General features: G+C 46.5%; 1 protein-coding gene across 4 annotated transcripts in view; it reads right to left on the reverse strand.

Annotated features, from left to right (window-relative positions):
- The window catches only part of LOC136746497 (connector enhancer of kinase suppressor of ras 2), an 87,655-nt gene that overhangs the window by 41,645 nt on the left and 20,594 nt on the right, over positions 1-25,416 (reverse strand). For 2 of the 4 annotated variants that reach the window (XM_066699030.1, XM_066699028.1), the window contains exons 2-7: positions 18,832-18,995; positions 13,852-14,054; positions 8,083-8,170; positions 4,970-5,011; positions 2,957-3,076; positions 1,466-1,525 (exon numbers count right to left, since the gene is read on the reverse strand). In XM_066699030.1, coding sequence (XP_066555127.1) covers positions 1,466-1,525; positions 2,957-3,076; positions 4,970-5,011; positions 8,083-8,170; positions 13,852-14,054; positions 18,832-18,995 — 677 coding nt within the window. Of the gene's footprint in view, positions 1-1,465; positions 1,526-2,956; positions 3,077-4,969; positions 5,012-8,082; positions 8,189-13,851; positions 14,055-18,831; positions 18,996-25,416 lie in introns of all 4 variants that reach the window. The other 2 variants (XM_066699029.1, XM_066699027.1) reach the window with 1 other exon arrangement.

The raw sequence follows: 25,416 nt of genomic DNA on the forward strand, positions 1-25,416 counted from the left end.
TAAATCAAATCAATCAGATATTGACTATAAGGGTTGCAGGATTTGAGCAGCTTCACTGTGATTCTTACAGGGTGATGCCAACACCAGCCATTCAATGTTGGTGCCCTGCTCTAGAAAATACTGCGCACAACTATCTCTGCCAGCAGAGAGCTCATTTAAATCCTTCTCTGTGGAGAAGAGCATGATCAGAGCTCAGCCCGAGCACAAAGCCCCTTTCCTCTTGCCATTCACCTTGCCTCTCTTCCCTGTGGGTTTGTTCTCACTAATCTCCGACCACAGAAACACTAAGGCCAGGATTAAAACCTAAACGTCGACACACCAGACTGATGGTTTCTGCCAGGAGGTGGGAAGGGTGAGAGAGAAAGGAGCCCCATGTCACACAGAAAGTAAATGTCCAGTTCCAGGTTTGTTCTGATGCCGGTCGCAGTGTATGTATGTGTAACTGCACACCTCATGGGTGGAAAAAGGAATGAAAAACAGGGATCATCAGAACGGTGCTGAATCAGAGGGTCCACATGCGCTGGCACGATACCGTAGCACTGCGTTATTTACTGAGTGAGCTTTCGCAAGTGAAACCAAAGTCTAAAATAAGAACCATAACTTTAAATGAGCAACACTAAGCCACAGGGAACGTGGGTGGACTAGAAGCCAGATCGGGATTAAGATTTCGACAGCCAGCCTGAGCGACCGCTGCTCTGAAGGATTGCTTTGCGATGCGGAGGTTTAATACCAGCGTGGTTCCGCCGGGTCTCTTGCAATACCGACACGACCTGTGCCAGTCAGGATGTGAATGGCAGATGTGCGCAGCTCATCTCAGTGCAGGGAGCTCCACTTGGAAACAGCAGGGCCTCCTCAGGCATCTTTCACTCCTCCTTATTACAGGTTTGTATTGTGTCTCTTCAGTGAATCATATACAACATTCCTGCTTTTCCTTTTTTTACACATTGTTTTAAATCACAGAGAGGACACACCTATGATAGGAATTAATATATATGTGGGAGAATTGCGCGCTCCTTATATTGTTCATATGACAACATTATATGCCAACATATATGGAATATATTTAAATATATCCATATATTTATTTTATATGTTGAAGATATACTGTAGAAATTAACCACACTGTATTTTTTCAACCTATTATAATATAATAATAATAAGTGGCAATGGTGGGAGAAGAGAGTTTCATTAGCCCCATTAAAGATGAATGGGACATTTTTCTTTTCTGTTCTGTTTCAGGATGAAAAAAGAAAAATCCGGCAGTACATCTTCCTGAATGTAGGCAAACAGTATGAAGGGACAGTACACCTATTACCTAGACACGGGTTCCTGTTAAAAATGCCTCAGCAGATTATAGACACTGCACGACAATGTACAGTAACTATAACATTACACATGAATGCCTGCTGTACTGTCAAACTCTGCACAGTGTGTAAAAATGTCTGTCTTGAAAGTGAATGCTTACGCCTTCTGTTGTTCCAGTGATTACATGCAGTCCATCGTAGGTAGATTTGATATACATCCCCTAAAGGACAGAGAGACACTTTAACGAGAGCCGGAGAAGAAACAGTTTTAAACACACAAAGCATACAGAGCAGTAATTCAGCATCCATTATTCAAAATATCCCAGAGGACATTTGATCTGTATTGCTACCCAGAGAGACATGAGGCAGGCAGGCAGGCTGACAGGGAAACAAGAGGGGGGTGATAGGTATTCTTAACAGGTGGCAATGCAACTTGTGATGAATGTGTGCGGCTTTCAAAGTACGGGAAAAGACAGAGCAGGGGTGGTCATCACTTCCCTCTTTTCCCAGCTAATACTGGGCTACAGGAGTTCTTTAAACTCCCTATCAAGTTTAGGAAGAGGAAACAATCCCAGAAGTGTTGAGGAAGAACTGATTTCAGCTTTGGGTCAGAAAGATTTAGTGCCCGTCTAGACTGCCACGTTTAACACACGCTGCTGTCTGATTGTAGTTTTTATAGTAGCAATAATTTCCACTAAAGTGAACACCATCCTGCATAGGAAACAAAGTTACCTTGGCAGCCCTGCTCGCTCGCTCCCTCTCTGCTGCTAACAAATGTCACGCCGCAAATGCAAACTGTGTGTCATGCAAACTTGCCTCAGGCTTTCTTGAAGTGAAAGTGTCATAACAGAGAAACAGAACAACGACGACAACAACAATGCGATAAGGATATCCACACACTCTCTCTCTCGGCGGCTGCAGATGTTAAGTCGAGTATTACTGTAAGTGCCGCTCATTAATAAAAAGCTGCACCTTCCCCACCTCAGCACTGATTCATTTCCTCCGCGATAAAATAGGTGGGTTTTAATCGTATATTAGCTTGCATACAAATCCTTTTAGGGAGATGTAGATTTATCTACACTTTAGGGTAATCCTGCACAACAGAACTGTGGTGAAATCTCAGAGAACTCTCTCCACTTCACACAGCCCTGCGTCGCAAAACGTTGAAGAGAGCCTCATGGGGAAAGAAACACGAGCGTCTCCTTTTTGCTTTATTCCAAACAAATGTATGCATAACTTAAACCAGAGGGCAGCTTGAGCGTATTGTACAGGCCTACACTCGCATCCGTGTGCCGCCGAAATACACTCCGCTCGCCTCCTGTGCCGGATTGACATTTCAAATTACAGAGCTGATTAATCTTTCCTCAGGAGAACGGGGCTCTCTCCCCTGGACTGGACTGGTAACAGCCTCTCAGAAGCCGGTGGCAACCGCTTGCTGCATGTGGAAAGAGCTACTGTGCCAAACTGACGTCATGGACTAAGAAGTGTCTCACACACCACCTGGGTCTCAGCACATCATAAAGACAGGGAACAGGGAGAAGTGGAGAGAGGAGAGTGGAATAAGAGGGTGGGGGTGAGGAGGGAGGAGGGAAAGGAGAGGAGAGGAGAGGAGGAAAAGGAGAGAGAGGGGAGAGCGGAGTGTTGTCTCTCACCAGGCCATCGCTGGGCTTGATGTTGGACAGCTGCACGACCTCCAGATGAGCGGACTGAGAGACCAGGGGGTCGGAGGACAGCGAGATGATGTGGTCGCACACTCCGGACAGAGTCTTGCACTGCAGGGAGACAGCGGCAGACAGGTCAGAGAGTCCACTACAGTTGCAGATAGCTTTAAGTAGTATAACTGTGTAGTCAGTGTGCTTTGTTCAGTGCCCTACAACTGCACATTTTACGGGAAAACTAGGAAGAATCAGGATCACAGCTGTATAAAGCAATGATTTCACGTCCAAACTAGTATGGCGCCCCAACTCCTGTCATTGCTGCCATGTGCCCGGGTACAAAAGAAGAACACAACACAGTGTATACTCTGGGCTCTGAGACATCAGTGGAGTGAGGGAGAGAGTGCGGTGGGTAATTCTGGGAACACGGTGAGTTTACTCCAGGTCTGACCTCAGAGAGCTCTCAGCTGAAAATTACACTTCCGATTTAATCTGCACATTCAGTCAAAGACCACTGCACTGCAAGAGAAAGTTAAAGAATGTAATATGAACTCATGTCAAGCCAATGACATATTCTTCCAGACAATGCAGCGTGAACCAGATCTGAAATGATCAGGCAGCGCCCCCCTTTAATGACCTCTCTCTTGAGATCACACATCAGGCCAAGTGACAAACGTTGGAGTGCATGAACCTCAGCTGTACTATGGCTTGGCAATATCGGTGGATGTTATCTCTGTAGCGCATATTCCTAATACAGAATTGGGCCAGATTTGTCATTGAACGGAGCTGCACAGCGGTTTCAGCTTTGCCTAAAAAGGGGGAACAGGATTTTTGGGAAAACCTTCAGCAAGGAAAGACAGACAAAACTAGTATTATTACTATTCATGCTTCTGATCCGGTCTGATCAGGCCAGTGAAAGTTGCTGGAACAGGCAACATTCTCCCGTGAGAAACAGCTGGAGAGCTCGGCCAAGAGTTCACACCCTTGCCATAGAGCCCAAACATCTGTACACTAAAATAACACTGTTGGTCAGTCCTTTGGCTCTCACTTTGACCACACCACAAACTGGCACTGCAGCCTGGCCTCTCTGTGCATTTGATGTGCTTCTGCCTTTTTTATTTGTCTGTTTTGTTGTGGCAACGGGTTGTTGCGGGAAGAATAAGCTCATAAATGAAAGGCAAACATTTGAAGGTATTTATAGACAGATCTGTGATATTCATTGTGCTTATTTATATATATATTCATTTATTTCATCTATATATTTTGATTTCTTTGGGATTAATAATGAACAGACCAGGAGGTAAGATGTTTGACATGCGTTGCTTTGGGTTGAGTTTCATTTTCTGTGTCACAGGACGGTGCACCTATTGACAGTGATCAGCGCGCATGTCTCCAACAGGCACTTCAGATGCAATGTCAGAGTCATTCTGGATGGTCTATTTATAACAGGCTATTGACCAGCCTGACCTATCTGCCAAATAAACCCAGATTTATTACGAAGAGTAGGGTTTAAGAGCTTTCATAATCTCAATCAATTACAGCCCGTGTAAATATTGACATTTTATGAGGGTTACGCAACAGTGTCGTGCGCCGCTCAGGGTGTTATGCATAACTCTGAGGAATAGCCAGCCTTGAGCTATACATTGTGTTTAACAGCACATTCACAGCCTGGCCGCAGATTAATTCAAATGCTCAGTGCGTCTCTTTCACAAAACCAAACAAAACGACAAGGCATGTCCCAGACACACATTACACACGTCCACGTGTTCCCCGGCACTTCGTGTGCATGTCAGTCTTTGTGTGTCTGTTTGTTATTTAAATTACATATACAATCATCAGACATGATGGAACCCAAGGAGTTTCATGGATTTACAGGCCCTCTGCTCTCCATGGCTGAAGCTATTGCTGGAATTTCAGACAGCTGGGTTTGGGCCTTGAATCCAGCTTTCCTCTCTTGGATTAACTGCTTCTCTTTGTGTGCTAACAGTCGGGCCTGACAGGAGCACTTACCACATGAAGGATCTTATTCTCTGTCTCGTAGACAGTACAGTCCTGCAAGACAGAAGCATGAAAAGATATATGGATATACACACACACACAAGGGCAAATACATAGAAAAATAGATATATGTATTGCAAAAACATCTGATTCAGCACCTCAATAGCCATTCTTTGAACCTGCACCCCCCCACCGATTATCATTAGTGTAAAAGCTGTTGCCCCACAACACGTGCGGCGATGACTTACAAGAGGGTTTGCGAGCGCCGGTGGGTTTTGTAAGAGGAGTGACAAAGTCTGAGTCACCAGGCCTGCTGGAACCGCACGCCCACTCCCCCACAAACGCACACCTTCAGGCTGCCTTTCAAAGCACTTCCTTTGTCTAATTTAATTCTCCCTTTTTACAAAGCACACCAATAAAGCACAAAGATGTCATGGACGCCACACGCAGAGAACAATGCCAGACCTGACGTGTCGTCCCCCGGATGGCAGCTTCACGCTTTTTCAGAAATTTGGTGGTTAGTTTAGACTTGGAGGAGAGCAGCCACGGAGGGGTTAAACTGCACATTGTATGTGTTTTTTTAACCATTTATTAAACTGTCCTGAACACACTTTTAATGAAACACAAAATAATGCCACACTGACACCCATTCCCATCACACACCGGAGCTGACACACTCATGCCACAGAGGAGGCGGTGCTCTACAGAGAGCAGCGTGGCAAGGACGAGGACCTGTTGAATTATACCTCACATGGCTGGCGAGCCTCTGTGTTGTCAAAGGCTTAGTTCCCCGGTGGTGTTTTTTCTCTCCGCAACACTGTGGTGTGACTAAGCACCTGAATAAAAGGGAGCGAGTCGTGAGCCGCCCAGCCACGGATGAGTCAGGATTGAGTGACCTGCGACCTCAGTGCCGCGCAGAGCTCCACTCAGGCAGTTGCAGCCCAGGGATACGATTCGGGGGGATCTCTCACCCTCTCCCACACAGCTGCACTCATGCATGCTCTATTATTATTATTATTATTATTATTATTATAACTATCATATCATGGATATGTAGTTTTATTACTTGCTTATTCACTTATTTTATCACTGCTGGACATGATGCAATGATTCCCTTTCAAAGAACAGCCTCCAGGTCGCCACAGGCTGAATAAGTGGCGAGAGAGTTTTCTGGCCACCTTCTCAGAGGACAGTGGGAAAGGGGACCCGAGCCCTGCGTGACGCCCTGCGGCCGGGGGGCAGGAAGCGCAGGGATGGACATACTATATATAGCAGCCACAACTGAGCTCCAGAAAGCGAGAAGGAAGCCACAGGGACATCGAATCCTCACTCTCAGATTATATTTCTTAGAAAAAAATAGGCCCATTAAAAAAAAAAAAAAGAAAGAAAAGAGAAGGGAACGTTTCAAGAGGTGTAATAAGGGAATAAGGGACGTGGGGAATGCAATTCCCTCTCAATAGCAAAACTACAGAGAATGTCATTAAATCAAGACAAAAAAAAGCATAAAAATGTGTTGAAGAAGATGACCTAGAAAAGGTGCTGTGCAGCAATGCTGGGGTGTCTGTATTTCGCCCCTCTCTGTACCAGATACACAGAGGCTGCTGGAGCTCCGCCCTCAGTGAACTTCCATAAAGCTATTTCAGAGCAGCGGCCTTGCCAGGGTCCACTCCGTGGCTCTGTGATTAAGAATAACAATAATGACCGACTGGACCTGCAGGCCTCGTCACGCTGCAGGCTTGCCAGTGTAATTACAGGCATCTGTATTTATGGCTCTTAAAAAGAAAAACAATGAAAGAAAGAAAAAAAAGCAGAGAAATGCTGTACTTAGCTGGGCTATAAGGGAGAAGAGCCAGGCAAGTCTCTCTGTAGACCAGGAGGACACAGATCTTTCCTTGAGTGTGTGTGCGCGCGTGTGTTTGTGTTTTAATTATATTGAGGTCACACACACAGAAGAAAGCCAGCCAGCTCTCCTCACAGTTGAGGCGTTTAATTCCTGCTGCAGGTTGTCTCTGTGTTATAGAGGTGCCTGTCACTTATCTGAGGATTCAAACCCAGAATATCTCCCTGCATGTATTTACTGCTGCTTGGTTGGCATCAAAATTCAAATCCTTTGTTATGTGCTGAGGAAATTTTCCTTAAGCTTCCTAGCTCTGACAATCCCACCTACACCTGTAGCAAGAACACCAAGACACACAAGGTCTGGCTGAGGATGCTATTTTTAAACCTCTGCAATCTACCCATTGTTAAAAAAAAAAAATACAAATGAAAAACGTTTCCTTTCAAATGAGAGAGAGAAAGAGAGAGATTCCTGTTAGAAAATCTACCCTCCTGTTCCCAATACTTCCCCTACTTCAGCAATGTACTGCTGACCTAATTCTGTTTGGACACAGAGCAGATCCCGGATGCTAATGGCACAATGATATCCCAGAAATCCCACATGGGAGAGTGACAGACTCCCTGCTGATTGAGAAAATGACTGAGATGCACTTGGGGGGGGGAATTACCTGTCATGACAGTTTAAACACATTAAGTCTTTGTCCTTGATAAATCTGTTGTTATCCTCCTAATTATTTTTAATGATTTTCTGCTGCTCCTTTCGGATGTGTCTATAGAAAGGAAAACGAGAGGAGGGATAACCAGCGCTGGGCCCGGAGCTCCAACAGGCTCTCGTCGTCGATTATTTTATGATTATTTACTTGTTTCTAACACCAGTACTCAGCAGGATGTGACACATATTGATTGTATTGTTTATTTTTATTTTATGTGTTGGAATCTAATTAGTTGGAAGAGTTTATTTCCCTTGACCAGGACTTTAATCTATGCTACAAACTAGAAAACAAAGGAATCGGGAGTGAAACATCAGAACCTGGCCTCCCTGGTTTTAATGAGGCAATGAGCAGCCCCTAGTGGACATCTGAAAATGCCCTCCTGAAACTTAAAAGGAAGATTACAATTTTATATGGAATACAGTATTAGAAAACGTAGTTGTTTTCTAATTGACTGGAGTTGAAATATTTATTCCCACACAGCGCCATCCCCAGTGTGGAGGAGGGGTATACAGCATGTAAATACTCTTTTTGTGGGGGGGGTGTTCAACAAGGTGCGAGGCTGAGGCAGGACAATACCTGTTGTACGATGGTCGTGAGCTCCAGGCACAGCTGGATCACGTTGTTCCTTGTTACAGAATAATCAGTCACGGCTGCGAAGGGAGACCTGAAAAAGAAGTAGCACCTGGAATTAAACCATTAGAAAATTCTTATTCGGGCCGAGAAGACTAGACAACGACAGAGATCGAGGGGCCTGTTCTAGGAAGGATCGCCGCACTGGGCATGACAGAGAGACCTGTACGGAAATACGTCCAAAATAATAATAGAATAAAACAAAAAGAACATCCTGGCAAACCAGCCTGAACGTGTCTCCAGTTGTTTGGACGTAGCACCTGTAAATTCACCCAGTCAAAGCAGCTATGACTGACGCGACACTTTATTTGCTTGAAATTCTCCAGAACATTCTTCTTCTTATTCTTCTTCTTCTCCCTAACACTTGAAGAAAAGGAAATGCAAAAGACAGAGGGTGTTTTCCAGGGCCAGAGCAAGGGTGTACCCAGAGGGCAGCTGGCACACTCTGGGACTCTAGGCCAGAGCTGTAAGGGTGTGTCTGATGATGACCTGCTGACACTGACAGCCTGACACAACACCCTTTGAACAGGCACAGCTGACAGAGCTTGCTCAAGGATCGCGTCTGCTTGGAGGTGAAGAAAAAAATACTAAAGCTATTTTAAATATTACACACACACATTCCTCCGAAGACCAGACTTAACATAACTGCCACCCAGGCCAAGAGAGGCTGTATATTTTTACATCAGGATTTCAATTAATTTCATTTTCCCCCTCTATTTTTTAACCTTCATGCTATCTCAGCTCCGAGTTAGGAAATGTAGGCCATTGGCATCCAGGGTGGAAAGCTGCTTGAGGAACATTCAGTCTTCTGCACAGTTCCCCAGTTTTACTTTCCAAGATGATAATACATCAAATCAAAGCGAACCCCAATGTTCTCACTCACCAATGGATTCACTCGACCCATTTCGCTGTTCACTGGTGCATCTTTCCTGCTGTTTCCTAAGAATCATATCATGCTGTGCTCAGTGACTTTATAGTTGATTTTATTCATGTGATAATAGGACTTAGTGTTTGTTTTTTGCCCTTTTATTTTTCTGCTTAGTTTTAAAGCAGGATATCACTTAGAAAACAGCTAACGTTATTAGCTGGCATCACAGGGACGCAGAACCAGCTCCGTGCTCCCTGTGTGGGGGACTCTTTCTCTCTCACACACAAGCATAGTAACAGTAGCAGGCAGCAAGAACTCCTCGTTCTTCCTCAACGCCTCGGGGACATTGACAAAGTCACTGTAAGCAAGCTATTATATCTCTCACAAGGGAATACAGTCTTCACAATTCCAGATTAAACAGTATTATTTATACAGAATATGAGGGGCAGAAACAATAACTTAGAGGTGAATCACGAAGTAGAAAGCGAGACAGAGTAAAGTATGTGTTTTTAATTTGGGCGGTGTGAATCATATGCTCTCTGTCACCTAAAGTGTAGCATGCATAATCATTCTGATGGGAAAATTAAGTGTTATTTTGGACAATAATACATTGTAATGCATTCTTACATGCATGCAGATCCCAACTTGCTGTCAGTCACTCACCCAGAGAATCTCCCCTGTATAATTACCAGGCAACTCCTCCACCTCTTTGTCTTCGGAGCAATATTTATAAGCAGGGGCACACGGCCGCTCGCAGATATAACCACCAGTAGCACGAGAAACAACAACAGAAATGCATGTAATGCAGTAAAACAAAAAAAAACATAAAATAACATAATATATATACAGCACAATTTAAAAATAAGCCGCATCTGTGTTCTCCATAACTCCTGCGGTGGAGACCCCTTCTCTAGATTCGACTGACAACTGAACCAACGCAAATATGTCAATTACAATATAACACCCAAATTACAATTGCGCACGGCTAGTACCAATAAATCCAGTATAATACAAAGGGCAGATTTTTCATTCTTCATTAAATGTGCCTATCTTGTACTTGTACTTACGGTAAGGTAATTTAACATCCTTATACGCAATGCATGTACAATGCTGGTGAGTATATTGAGAGTAAATAGATGTTGATTATTATTATTTAGTTCTTAGCAGACACCCTTACCCAGGGCGACACTGAAGAACACTCTGTGAACTCCTGAAATTGAAGTCTGCTTTCTGAAGGTATACTAAAAGTACCAAAAATAGTAAATCAAGCATGCCTCAGATTGGTTGAATAAAATTAAAAGTACATCAGAGGTAGTTCTAGCAGACTTCCCAGTGCATGTGAAGTGTACAGAGGGTTGCTTTTCTTTCACAAAGGCATCTATTGCCAGGCCTTTACAGGGACAACCCGAACAGATCTTGAGGGTTCCTTGAGACGGGTCTTCAAACCCAAGTCCGGGGACACTCTGATTTAAGGGTCATTGAGAGATGCATGCCGTGAACCTGTCCCAGGCCCACCCTCTCCCACCCCCAGTCTGAAGTAACGCACCACGGGAGCAGAGAAACCAGACTGCCATCAAGGCCATCACCAAAAAAATAACCAATTGATCTTTTTCTTGTTGTTGTCCTTTTGATCAGTACAAAAAGGGAGACTTTGGATGGCAAATCCCCAGCTAAGTTACTGGTTATTAAAATGCATCCATAAAACAGATGCGGTTTTATGCGGTTACAAGAAAACATAATAAATCCTTCACGTTGCCTCTTCTTTCTCACCAGCGTCGGCTTCTCTGCACTTAATTGTGTTGGATCCTGCAGGACCCGAAGAGCAATTAGGTTAGGTTAAGCCCATTAAAAGTTTTATGCCTGTGCATGGCCAGGAGCAAACAAAGCCGTATTCCAGGTCTGCTTTTGGCCCCTTTGGAAAGTCTCACAGTCCACTGGCACCCCGGGCCGGTTCTGACTGGCTCCAGTATAATCAATAGGAGAGGCGGGTCCGTCCGGGTCCGACCCAGTTACATTTGTGGCCAGCTTGTTGGCACTTGCTATGAGGCCAGCGTGGGGAGGCACCAGCGCAGTTTAGGGAGTGTGCCGGGGGAGCACATTAATACACTTATTGCCATTTGAATTTTCTATTTGTCCTTAATATTTCTATGTGGTATCTGAAGCTCCTAATCCTGCCCCATATATTCAGCTGCCCTGGGACTTGCCTTCCTGTGCAAGTCCTCTGCCTGACTGGAGCGAAACTGACAGCCCGTGTCCTGCGATCGGGGCTGGGAGAGCCTTTGGAGAGATCAGACAGGATGCAAATTTGGCTCAGCAACTAATTTATGAATTGAGCAGAGGTTCTGAAATGTATATACACACACACAGATACACATACAGAGAGACATATATACATACATTTACATATACACACACTTTCACACATGCACACACGTACATACAAACACATACACACACACACACACTTGGGTGTTTTTTAAAAGTAATATAGGAGGGACTAAAGACACTGTAGCTGCTTCAGCCATGTCAATGTACTCCAGGATGCATCTCCTAATAAAGCTTTTAATACAGTAGAAAAGTGTGTGTAGAGGGCCATGCGTAATGAAAATTACACACAGTTTCAGAGAGAGAAAGAGGGGAGGGACTGGCAGAGAGGCAGGGAGCGGAGGGAGGTAGGGAGGTCGTTAAGAGCATCCGCTTGTGTATCTCAAATTTGCGGAACACATTAAGAGGACTTCAGTGCACTGGATGCCACCACATTCTTCAATTAAACTGTCAAAAGACAGTCATTCCTAAAGCCCAGGCTTTGACGGCTGACCCGCCTCCTCTCCCGTCTCTGTCAGGGCGACCACAGCCTTCACACTCTTGGAAAACCACCTCTTACCATCCCGGCCCTGTTTGTTTTATTATTCTTCCGTTTTAGTCATTTTCTTTAAATGACAAAACCTGTCATTCAAAGTAAGAGGCACACTGCACAATGCCCTGGAACAGAAAAGAGCTTTCTGTAATCTTTGCTCTTGCAAAGCCCCATGCAAGCTTCTGCATTTACGTTTCTGCTTCATCTCCGAAAGTGAATCAGCCATTCAGTGTGCCTTTCTTACAAGAAGGTCAAAGAAGGCTGATATGTTCCCACAGCCGGCCGTGGGCATTGGTTCACAGTCCTTGCCTATACTGTGTTATACAACGAGATCTGCATAGCATTTACAGCGGGGAATGTAGCGGCACGTCTGCGTTTGTGATTCAGAGATGTTAATGATCTTAACAGACAAAAACACTGACAGGCTGGCTGTGGCGCTGGCATGTGGGCAAGGTACGAACTGGGGCTGGGATCCATCACAAGCCACCAGAGTGCTTTCCAACACTAAAGAAGTTACATAACATTTTAGTCATGTTTTGTCTGCTGTCCTATGGCTCACAGGAGGTTATGTAAGGAAGTAAATACAACACGGCTCTTCAGACTCGACTCAAGAATCTACACTGGGGCCTCGTAGTGTCTAAGTGGACACGCACGCACACACACATACACACACACACGCACACACACACGCACACCGCTGCTGCCTGTCTGTACTCACAGAGACACACTTTACCCCCCTGGCTTCCTCGTTCTCTGTCTCACTAAAGCAAACATCACAAATCTATCGTGGAGTCTGCTACACTGCTGAAGAGCAAGGTTTCAGCTTGAGTGCGTGAGCCTTTCAAGGAAAAACATTTATTTTTAAAGAAATCAATTTAAATCAATCACTCCAATCAAAACTAAAACTAAGTTTTAATTCAAAGGTAGCTATAAATGTTACAATTTTGTCGCTCAGTGTAACACTCCCAAACCCCTAGAAACTGTGTTTACCTGGATATGACAAGTGTGTATCCTGACCAGCCCAGTGACTAGAACCCGAGCCACTGAAGATCCAGTCAGTACAAACCATTGATTATCACAGTGTGGGTCCTGCCTCTCACTGCTCAACAGAAACAACATGGGAGATCAATCAAACACAACTTCAAAACACCCAACGCACAACTCTAGACTCCGTAAGCTCCTGAGCAGGGATATTACAGGTAAGACATTACACTAGCCTAAGAATCTGTGATCATTATCTGGGATTAAATGAATTAAATAGCAAGTGGAGAAAGAGAGAGAAAAAAATAAAAGGGGAGAGAGTCTTAAGGCTGCTGAAATAGTGCGTCTAAATCAGGGAAGCCCTTCACCAGAGGGAGGACAGCACAAGGTCAACTGTGCAATATAAACTGGGGCTGCGGCTCACGGGGGAGGCAATGAAAATGCTTCACTGAGACAATGGGCCGGGGTGAAGCACACAGGAGAAGGAAATGGGCATTAGGCATTAGGACGAGTCTGTGCCAGATTGAATGGGCCGCAGAGAAATCTAATTATAAGTAACATTAGATTATAAGAAATGTGATTATTAATGGTGCTCCTACTGATTAAATTGTGTTGTCACTGGATGAGGACCTCTCTTTCTGTCTTTAAGTGCAATATGCATCCCTCTCTCTCCCTCTCCTCTCTCTCTCTGAAATCAGCTGCAGATGACGAGGACAGACTTTTTAGGTAAAAATGCTGTAAATCATCAAGTAAAGGATGACAAGGAGTGGCTGTTGTTCTCCACTGGGCAGAACAGACTCACTGGCAGTCCTGCACCTTTCAGTTCTCACACAAAGCAGCCTGAACACATTGAACTCTGAGGCACACGCGCTGGAGACCGTGGGGCGGGTGAGTGTAACGCAGGCAGGACAATGCAGTGTGTGGCAGGACAGGGCAGGAGAGTGCGGTGCGTGGCAGGACAGTGCGTGGCAGGGCAGAACTGGGCAGGGCAGCACTTTGCAAGACTTACCTATCCAACCACGCCAGGAGGCTCTTGGCTGCCCCAATGAGGTCCACCACCGAGGTCAAGAAGTCATTGGGCAGCTTCCTGGTTGTTCTGCCATCGTAGTGGCCGCTCCGCCGCCGGCCCGTGATGAAGTTCTGCAGGTTCTTGGCCGAGGCGTTGAGCTTGTGGGACAGGGTCTTCAGGTTCTCCGTCTCCAGACCGTAGTTCTGCAAAGGAGACAGAGGGCACGGTAAATCTCAGCTTTGACACTCATTTAGTCACATCCAACCCAGGCAACATTTAAAACACCAGTGTTTTGTCGTTTTTGTTTTGGCCAAGTTACTCAGCTTGTCTGGGTGCTGGCAAGTGAAGGGTCAGTAACAGCAGATCCCAGATAACAGCCTGTCAGTTTTCAGTGGCGCTTCATGTTCTTCAATGTGCTATTGCGTTGCGCCTGTGGACCCGTGGCAGGTTTCTGAAACATACAAGGCTGCTTTCACTGCAATCAACGCTGTAGAGGCGAGCCTGGGGAAATAATTGCCAAGCAAAAAAACATGCAAAACCTTCTGACTGCTCGGCACAGAACATTTTCAACTAGAAACCTGCTTGTAGGGGTGGTATTATATATAACACTGATCTTTCCAATGCCCACAACTCACACCAGGTGGGAGGATTAATCTGGAAAATACTCTGGGAGACCTTACAGTATCATGTGAATACTCCCAGGGTGCAATGTATCTTTATTAGTAAAGCTGGCTTGCAAATATAGATATATATATCCCATAAAAAAAACAATTAAATAAAAAGAGTAGGATGTCATCATTTGCAGCCGACACCACGGTGCAATCCTGCCGAGCTCTCCGAGGCTCAGTGCACACATGTATACACAAACCTTCAGGTGCTTAAATTACAGCAACACAGCGTGAAGCGCCGATAAACTAAGACGGCGGGCGCTGCTCCTGTCAACTGTAGAAATGAGGTCACTGTATTCTAATAGTGCAGCAGGCGGAAGATTCGGGTATTCAGAGCCGCCAGGCCATGCAGGACTGGGGAGGCACAGTGAGCCCACAGCTCCCCCGGCTCTGAGACCGCACAGACCCAGCCGGCACCGCGGTCAGCCGAGAAACACAGACCGGGCTTTGGTGGAGACTGATCCAAGTCTGACCATCCTAACATACACAGCTTATAAAGTGCATTCATATAATATCTCTCAAGCAAAATAACATGATCTATATTTAAATGATGTCCTATATACACAGACAAATAGTTTGTATATAAATAACTATATATATATATATATATATATATATATATATTTGGGCAGACAGGATGATTGAGTTGAGTCACACTGCCGGCAGGAGCAGCTCATGTGGATTAGGTCTCTTTAAATATAATATGAATACAGAATTAAATAAAGCATACACAATCATCGGCAGTTCTGCCACTGGGCTGATAGGGAAAGCTCAGGGAAAAAACACAGAGCAAAATCGAAAAAGAAACAACCAAAAAAAACAAAAACACGAAGAAGTAATAAGAAAGATAAATCATCTGGACTGAATTAACAGATTGGAAATTATGTAATTACCCACCTCTCAAGTTTAAAAGCCACATAAATATCTGGCTCCTGAATTAAACCACCATATGAGCACTGAGCTGCCCTGATGGCTGGCGATTAAACTGCACATCCATCGAGGACCAGCTCTTACACACGTGCCAGCGTTCTCATCTTAGGCCCGTGCTATTGCATAATTCCTGCAGCCCCCCAACCCTGCCCCCTGTCCTCACAGAGCAATGCTGAAAGTGTAGAGTTATTATTAATTTCAAGTTTCAGCCCTGCAGCTTGTATCACCTGCAACCTGGATCAACCCGCTGCCCCGTGGGCTCTCTGTGCCAGCCCTGGATCAAGCCACTGGTCACTGCTGACAGAAGTGAGGCCTGATGACACAGCCAGCGCTGCTGTGAATGACCCCTGTGTTTGGGGACAGTGGTGCCAGGGGATGACGATGCCACGTTCTCAGCCGATGGGGGGGCACAGGAAGAGACACAGCCCTGGCACTGTGGAGTCGCGACGCGAGATGTGTCTGCTGCACTCCCTTGCAAATCTTCTTTTCGTAATTTTAAAGCCCCTTGTTCTCTTTTTCTTCAAATGGCAGAAAAGAAAAAATGCTTTAGGCTTCTGTCTGTCAATGAAATGGAAACCCACGCCTTGAAGAACAAAACTGGTATAAAAAACAAACAAACTTGGCTTTTATGTTTTATAGGCACACAAATATCAGCATCTCAGAGAAAATACAGAGATGTGCTATAAGTCCTGCAGTGCTGATGTAGGCATTTCTCCCCTGTAAGAGGGATCAGAGACCTGCGGAGTCCCACTGAGACGCAAGAGAAGCAAACATCACATCAGCAGACAGCGATCCCTGTGCCACAGTCCTAGACCGATTTTGTTAGGCGTGTGTGACCCATTGCACCTCACTGCTAACACCATGCAGATGTAAATGAAGGCTTCTGGAAACCTGGGCACGAACAACACTGGCCGGTGGGCTAGTTTCACTGTTTTCTCTCCCTCCGATCACGCACACATAATTGCTCGGGCCAAGTTTCTTTCTTTCTTTTCTCTTCTGGTTTCCACGGCAACCGTCTCCGCAGCCCCGCAGCGCTGAACATCGCAGGTGTTACTGTGAGGGTCCTGCGGCCGAGCGAACACTTCCTGCGAGGAGCGAGCGAGCGAGTCCCTGGAGAGGATATTGTCACCGCCACCCCCTCTTTAAAACTACAGCGAGGCATTAGTGGGCTGGGGTTCTGTATGTGCCCAGAGGTGGGGTAGGGTGCCTACTTCTGCTACACTCATCGACTCACACACTTCTCATATGCCTGGGCACACACACCCTTGGCTGTCTCTCACGTGTGTGTGTGTGCAGGACTCTCTATGTGTGTGAGAGACTGTGTGTGTGTGTGTGTGTGTGTGTGTGTATGAGAGACTGTGTGTGTGTGTGTGTGTGTGTAAGCGTGTGTGTGTGTATGAGACACCTGTTGGGGTTTTCTTTAACTAAATGGATTCTAGCATGTTATGTCTCCTGATAAAGGGAAACCTGAAACAAGTGAGAAGAAATTTTAAAAAAGCCCTAAATGCTCCTGGAATAAAATCCAACACGCCGAGCTGCAGCACTGAGGAAGCCTGGGTAAGAGGAGAGCCAGGACCATGAGGCACAAACACGTCTTCTCACGGCTGCCCAATTCTCCGGCTCATGGCTGGGGCTGCACATCACACCTGGGAGGGCCGTGGGCTGGAGGGAGACCTCAGCGCCATTGTGTCACACGAGGGTCCCTGCAGAAACCACTGCTGCTGCCACCCAGCATCACCTACACACTATCCTCTCTTCTGGCCAGATGTTGCACGACTGCAGAAGAGCTGAATGATGAGGCCTGGGCCCGGGACAGACACGCTGGTGTGCAGCATGTAAAGGTTGATCTAGTCTACCAATAGATATTTCCTCTTGTTTCGATTCACAGCTGTGTTTTTTCTTTTCTCTACAGGATGTATTTTCAGTTTTGTATCTGAACCACCAAGACTGACATGTTGTGCATAATCCCTGAACACAAGGGCCAGACCAGCACTATTTGTAAAACCCGGCGTTATTGAAAGCGGTCCTCTGGTTCCTACGTGTATAAAAAAAAATAATAATCCTATATGAACAACAACACGTTCGTTTACATAAACTCAATATAATACCCGCAGGAGATTACCAGGGTTTTTGCTTTTTTTTAATTGCTTTTCAGTTTGACGTCATTGCTTATAGAAACAAATTTGGATTTTTCACAAACCCTGGTTAGGCAGCGTGATGTCACCGCCACCGAGGGAGAGGGGGGCGGTGGCAGCGTGGAAGCTACAGTGAAGAAAGCAGAGCTCCAGCAGAGACGTCAGCGGTTGTGTGTCGGCGGACTGCAGCCTCTCGGCCAGCCTGGCAGATACAGCCGCGGGTAAGCAGATGTTATCTTTGGAGGAGGTTTTCGTATGGGGGGAAAAAACCTCGTTGGGCAAAGGTCCCCTCGTCTGCCCAGACCGCCTGGGCCCGGATAGGAATGGATGCCTGTCTAATGGGAACCTGATGAGTGTGATCGATCCTCCAGTCTGGTGTGGATCCAGTTCAGTATGGATCGCTCATTTAATGGCCCCCTTTGATGTTGAGGAATCGCTGTGAGTGTCACTAAAACTGCTGCCTCATTCATTAAAAAACTTATTTCCTGCTCCCCCAGGCTAAACAAGTGTCTCAGTGTGCTTCTCAGTGTGTTGCGCACTGCACTGCTGTGGCACCATTACATTTGTATTTTTTTCATACTGATAAAACCCTGCGGTGCTGTGCCGAGCCCCTTGCTGCCTGCCACCTCTGTTACAGGCCTGTAGTGGCTGCGATGAGTTGTGCACAGTACTGACCAGAAAGGAGACTGACAGACTCACTGAGAGCTGGCTTCATGCTGGGTTGTGAGGATGCAAACACACACACGACAGATTCACAGGTAACAGAGAGCGTCGTTTAATGCTCTTGGTGACGACAGGAGAGTGTTTGAAGACTTAAGGGAAACCACATGGCAACCAGAGCACGCTAGATGTTGGTCCCACCAAGGACAGAGAGAATTTGAACTATAACACATTTGAATCAGCAACTGTCTGGTTTCACCTTTGGTTTGTCTTTTCTTTTCACCTGTGAAGCATACAATTAGACTTTCACAGATCTGTTTCTGCACAGCGTCAGTGTGTCAATGCAGTGTCTGTGCACAGACACTGTCAGTGTGTCAATGCAGTGTCATTGTGTGACATTTTCAGTGTGTTAATGGAGTGTCCATGCAGTGACACTGTCAGTGTGTTAATTCAGTGTCCATGCAGTGACATTGTCAGTGTGTTAATGTGAAGTACAGTGAGAGTGTCAGTATGTGAGTTCAGTGGCAGTGCAGAGACAGTGAGAGTGTGCGTATGTCAGTGTGGTGACAGTGTGCTGACCAGCTCACCAGGGCACAGAGCAGGTCCACAGCCTCCAAGATGAGCTCTTGGTGTCCGATCCTGGACACGCCCAGGTCCTCCAGCTCCTGGTGTGTGATGCGCAGCAGCTGGTCACCACTGATCTTCTCCCGCTCAAAGTTCTTGATGTACTGCTGCAGACAGTCATCCAGCCCTGCCAAAGACAAGCCAACACAGACGTGTCACTCAGGAGCTGAGGCGGGGCCACTCCACACCAGCCACGCCCCCTCAGCAGCAATGCACATGAGAAAAAGCCTGGCTGGATACTTAATTCTTTGAAAGACTATTACTACTATTATTATTACTGGTCGTGTTTCTGCAGATTTCCCCAGAGTGTGTTAGTAGGAGGCGCACCAGTTCCTAAAAAGTCCTCAGGCACGATAGCATGGTGCTGTCTTGAGATCCTAATTTAAGAGGACTTTTCTGCTTCTGAAGACATCATATAGCTGTTTAATTATAAATCATACCAGTGACCCTGGAAAGGACAACTTCAAACGCTGGCTAACAAACAATAATAATTAATGTTCTACAGATGAATCCACTGGCACAATAAGAAAACAATTCACAGTACATTCACCACAAATGTTCCACCGCTGTCCCCAGAGAGACAGCTTTGCTTTTAATTTAATGCAGCATTCCTCAGAGAGGTATCTGATGCAAACAGGTGCAAAAAATACAATAACGGTGTAAAGTGTTTCTCTCTTTTACTTTCTTTTTGTTCGGGTTCGCCTGATTGGGGGCCCTCTGTGCTAGACTGCTGAGAGGAGCATTGTGCGCCTCTACACAGAACACCTCTCCCTCTCCACAGAGTGTGATCCCAGCACTGCTCCACAGGATGCAAAGAAAGCCGGTTCCTAAGTGGCAGAGAATGCTTTGATGTCCTCGTGTTCGGAGGGGGGATAATTCCACACAGCTTGCGTTTACTCAGGTTTCACCGCTTACTGCTGTTACAATCCCGGAGAACGTCTGTCTCTCTCTCTGCCTGTTCTAAAAGACAGTGATAGACCAACAGAGGCAGACCTGATCTCACCCTGAGATTCGAATGCACTTTGGAGGAAAAACACAGAGGTGCCAGTGCCAGAGCCCATCCATGCAATCCATCGAAAGGACTGATGCACGCTAGTCACACAACGGGACAGCACACAGGCAGCCTATAATACTAATCTCAATTACATCAATTCCTCCTGTAGGGCTGGGAAGACTAAGTTACTCATTTGTGTTTAAAAAAAAACACAAAAAAACAAAGAACAAGTGTCACACAATATCCAGTAAAGGATCTAGGAGGCGCCATCTTTACTCATCTCAGTTGTACGCTCAGCTGGAAATAGTCCTGAAAGAAGAACTGATTGGATATCTTTGTGCTCCCGTTTCGTTTGTCTGGGCAGGAGCTGCTGCCATAAGGGATGGATGACATGTCGGAAAAAAACAGGGTGAACTTCCTACACAAGACAGCGAGGCGCACGACTGTGGTGCAGCCCCTGCCAGCCACCCTGTACCACTGAGGTTCAGGACAGTGGAAACCTAATTGGCCCCCGTCACGATATCCTCCGGGGGCCCCGCGCTGAGGTCAGATTACAGCAGTGGGCAAGGACAGGCGACCACGGAGGGGACGAGCCACCGACTCACAGAAAAGAAACAGGGACTGCCGAGTACATTTTGACACATAATCACCAAGGCGCAAAAATGAAACGTAATTTATTCTGTTTTGTTTTTCTTCCAGTGAGTCGCTGTGTCTGGGTTTAGGAGTAACAGACCTCACAGGGATAAGGTCCTGCTCTGTGCTCTACTGAAGCCTATCGGGACGAGCCTTCCAAAGCCAAGAGGACAGGAAGATGAATGTACTGTTCCAGCACCAACCTCTACAACCACCCTGCTGCCCCTCCGTACCGAGTCTCCATCTGCGAGTGTGCGCACGTTGCACTGAGCACACAGTCCCCCTCGAGGCGGCGCACAGCCTGCCACACTGGGCCGCCTGGCTGAGGTCTTATTTTAGTCCTTGCAGAACATTACATCATTTCCTGCAGAGAATCCTGATTCAAACTGGCAGTTTCACAGACAATTGAGATTTGCCAGCAACTGCTGTGTAAAAAAGCACCTTTCACACAGGTGGGGTTTTCCTGTGTTGTGGCTGATCCACCCTGAACTTATTCTGTTTTACTTCTCCAAACTAGACAATTGTGTTGCTGCTCATTGATGTCAATGTGGAATCACTGTTTAGGCAGATAAGTAGTTCTACTTGTTTAATACACTCCATCATCAATCAATCCCTATTCTTAGCGTGTATTTTTTTCTAGTTAAGCGGAGCAGCACTATAAAACCATGGTACTTTATTGCTGGTAGGTTAGGAGTGCAGTGGATGAAAAGGGGGATTTAAAATCATGTTAGTGCAGATCACAAACGCATTTACAGATGAAATGCATTAGAGTCCTTCAGAGCAGGTTCCTAACACTGCGCCCAGCATTGGAGGTTTCATGAACCCAACATTAACCCTCCCTGTGAATCTCTGTCAGGAGACCCCCTTACATTGTCAGATTTTCATGCTCCACTCCACTGGACATCCAGCTGAAGAGAAATCTGTCACCGCCGTGTGAAGTGTACGGCCCACTTTGGTTCACACAGCACTGAGCAGTGTGACCTGGGGTCACGGGCAGCTAGACTCACCCTCAGTGTGCTGGACCTCCTCCACCCATAGCAGCAGGGCCTGCCAAAAGGAGGGGCGGCAGAGAGGACAGGAGCCTGTGCTGATAAGGCTATAGTTGCCTCCCCCAGCAGAAATCACAGCCACAGAGCCGGGATCATCTCACACGCTAGATTAGCATGATCGAGGAAATAAATCCTGACCATTTCAGAGCCGCAGAAGTGCTGACTTTTGGTGACAGGCTGCCCCATGACCAAATACATTACTGAAGCTACAACTGCAAATCTACAGCACTTCGGTGCAGCCTTGGTAAGCTTTCAGCACTTCTTAGCGCCATACCACCCGAAGGTTGTTCATCAAAGCCCTTTGTCTGGGGGTGTCCTGTCCCACACTAGGACCTACCCCTCAGCTCTCTGCTCTCTCTCTCTATTGATGCTGCTGCTGCCAACATCGAGAAATATCTGTGTGGATTTACAGTAACTGGTGTCTATGTCCGATGCTGTATATTCATATCAAAATTTAAATCCTGCATATGGTGTCAGGGCAAACATAAACCTCCCCTAGCAGCACAGTTGGGATATGAAGGCCTCCCTCGGCAGTAGCTGACCCTGCCCATGGCAGCTGCCCCGCCCTTGGCAGGCCCGTTCTGGAATGTGTGTCATCGGGCCACAACCACTGGGAAGCATGCAAGTCGCCGTGACTCCTGTCTGAACTCCGCCAACTGCAAGGCAAACAGAGCGTCTGGAAGAGAGCAGAAACGCAATGCTCCTAGGAATGTCCCGAGTCTGAAACACCTGCCCTGGCTTCAAACCGATCTAGGGGTTTGCACAAGAGGAAACTGTTCTCCACAGCCTAGTTCAAGAGGATCATACTGAACAACAATCTGCAAACCGCATGTACACCGAGTCACCATGAGAATAGTAATGTAAGGAAAGAGCCCTCAGGGAAGGAAGGGTTTACAGTATAAAACGCTGTACTTCAATATATAAATAATATAGAGTACATATAAATTTACATTGCACTGAGGACTGTGGAATGACGTCAGCGTTGACATTTTTCTGCAATCCTCCATAAAACAGGTGCACTCACATAACTGTGTCGCCGGTCCTCGAGCTGGTCGCTACTCACAACCCCTTCCTCACACACAGCTGCGTGGAAAGGAAATCCGTATCTCCAGAGAGGTGTTTGGGAGCTAAGGCAGTCTAGGTGCGTGTTCTCCCAGGGCCATTACAGGCCGTGCTGTGTCTCCCGCCCTTGAGTGGGAGTGGGCAGCCCTGCTCTTCTGTTTATGTTTGCTTTTCAGTTCTTCAGCTGGTGAAGTGCTCAACACTCGACCTTGAGAACCAAAGAGAAAAGGTTTCGTCCTCTCATATTTTTATTTCCTTCCCCTGCTCTTCAGTCAGCCCATCCCTCTAACTGGCCCGGCATTTTCTTATCATTGCCTCAGAAAACACAGAGCTACAGAGAAGACCGGGGCACCTGCTGCAAACCCAAGAACCTGTTGAGGCACAATCTCACATATAATCAAGAACAAGATTTCCCACTGTGCAAAACGAAAACGATTATAAAACAACCGCAAACATCAGACTGCCCTCACTGCAATTGCCGACTGTAAAGCGAGAGAGAGAGAGAAAAGTTTGTTTATTTCCTCCCCGGAGACTAACAACACTCCTCGGATTATTGATAGAACATAAAATAGGTGACCGCAGAATGTGCCTTTATGATTATTGATGTTCTGAATAGCATTGTGCAGATGCTGAAAAGCAAACGTCAAGGCTACAGAAGCAGCGATGGCTCACAGCACAGGAGAGAGGGAAACTATACACCAGCTCTCCCCCGATAATCCCTGCTCTTTACAATGGGCAGGAGAGCTTTGTTCTCCTTTTTCTTTTCCTATCTACCTTTAATCACAGCACTTTCACCAAACCTACAGCCCAGTCCTCGCAACATCAAGGCTGCGAAGATTCCCTTGTGATGAATTAGCGTTGTTCACAGCTCACCATTTGGCCTCCCGCTCTGGAGCCCCCTCTCCTGGGGGTCAATGACAAGCAAGACCGTGCGCAAAGCAGCCGAGCCGCTCGCCAGCACTGCTCTGATCCTGCCAGAGCACCACCTGTGACCTGTATGTGCGTACACATACACACACACACGCGCACACTTCAACAGTTAGAAAGAGAGAGAGAGGGAAACACCCAGGTTCAGAAACCGAGTCAGATCTTGTTAGGCCATAAAACTGCACATGGAAAGTTTGAATAGACTGGATATTTATTTATATTTGGCCGGGAGTACACGCTATATTTCAGAAACAAATGGAATAGAAATAATAATATGGGTGGCATACTGATTCTGCACTCCCTTATTCTGCCTCTTTACCGTAGAAACATTTGAGGATTCAGTTTGTAGAGGCGGCACAGACTGCAGAGAAGCACACTCTCAAACAACGTAGAAAGAGCCACATTTCTATAGTTTGATTACAGTTTGAGCTTTTAACCCCACATGGAGAGAACATGCATTTTGCCATAAATATTTTAGTAGCGGTGAATATGTGCACATTCATTTTTAATGCGACGTTCCTCAGTACACGCGCTTGGCTGTCAGTATCTGTTGTTGCCAGCACTAGCTCACTTAGTTAAGCGACACAGGGCTACGAGCCCTCTGCAAAGATGGGACAAACTGAGGTCCTTGCACAAACTCCGGTGGATGCCGTATCCCAGACAGGAATAATTATAATTTACCGTAAGGTTTCCTGTTGTTTTGTGTCTAGTGTTTTTAAATGCACAGAATGTGTTTTGAGAGTACGACACACAAGCAAACCCCCACCGCCCTTGCCTTTCAATCACTCTGCAAGCTTTTACTCTCCTCTTAAAAGCCCTGCCCCCCCAGGCTCAGCCCCTCTCAGCAGAACAGTGGAATTAGTCAAACAGGGAGGCGAGCGTGAGAAAGGACCCGAGCCGCAGCCCGGCCTCACACCGCCAAGTTCACAGCCGTGGAAGACTGGAGGCTGCAGCAGACCGCGCTCATTGTTCCCAGCAGGCTGCAAGAGGTATGGTGACTGACCCGGAGCAGCTGTGCAAATACCATCAGTCAGTGTCTGGCAAGCCAGCACTCCGCACACAGGCGGGCTCCGGGCTGGGGCTGGCTCTGTGACAGCCCTGGCGCCCAGCAATTAGCCCGGGCACTTTATCACGAGCTTTGCAGCGCTGGGGAAACGGAAAACCCAGGAGTACGCCAGTCAGAGGAGAAGAAGAACAAGAAAATAAAAGAGCTAATTTTAGTGTGCAAGGCTTTAAATAGGCACAGAACAGGGAGAAGTGAGGGGTCGTGTTGTGCCGCTTGCGGTGCAGAGCTGGGCGAGGAGGATTTGGGTTAGTGAGGCTACAGCAACGCAAGGATGTGTTCCTGATCACACACAGTCGTGGATTCACACACAGCAATAACAGCACCGCTGCTGTATTCAGTGTTCATGCTGCCCAACTCAGATCAGTCTGGAAACAGGCACTGGTGTCTCAGGAGAGGATGGGGCATTGCAGTCACATGGCCATCGCAGTCACAACACAATGACGACACAGCACAGTTGTCCATTGTTGCCAAAATCTTCCAGGGGGCTGATTTGCGAGCTCCTCTGAGTCGTTTGAATATGTGTTTTTTAGTTTTGTTTCAGAGCGTTAGAGATTTATTTCTGTTGAGTATTGTTGTTGTTTTTTTCCTTTGTCGAAACACATGTGGCAGACTCTGGAGGAGGGAGGAACACGCTTCTGTGAACACAACCCTGTGATTTCAACCAGGGGTCTGTTCTGTTTTGTTTCCGGAGAGAGAGAAAAAACAAAAGAGAAAAACCAGCTTGCTGTTCTGTATGCAGTGGAGCTGGTCCACTCAGAATTACTTCAACAATCAGACTTGAGGCTTAGTTACGGATTGAACACGATTATGGAGCCAC

The sequence above is a fragment of the Amia ocellicauda genome, chromosome 3 (genome assembly GCF_036373705.1).
Source record: "Amia ocellicauda isolate fAmiCal2 chromosome 3, fAmiCal2.hap1, whole genome shotgun sequence".
In the NCBI taxonomy this organism is placed as follows: Eukaryota; Metazoa; Chordata; class Actinopteri; order Amiiformes; family Amiidae; genus Amia; species Amia ocellicauda.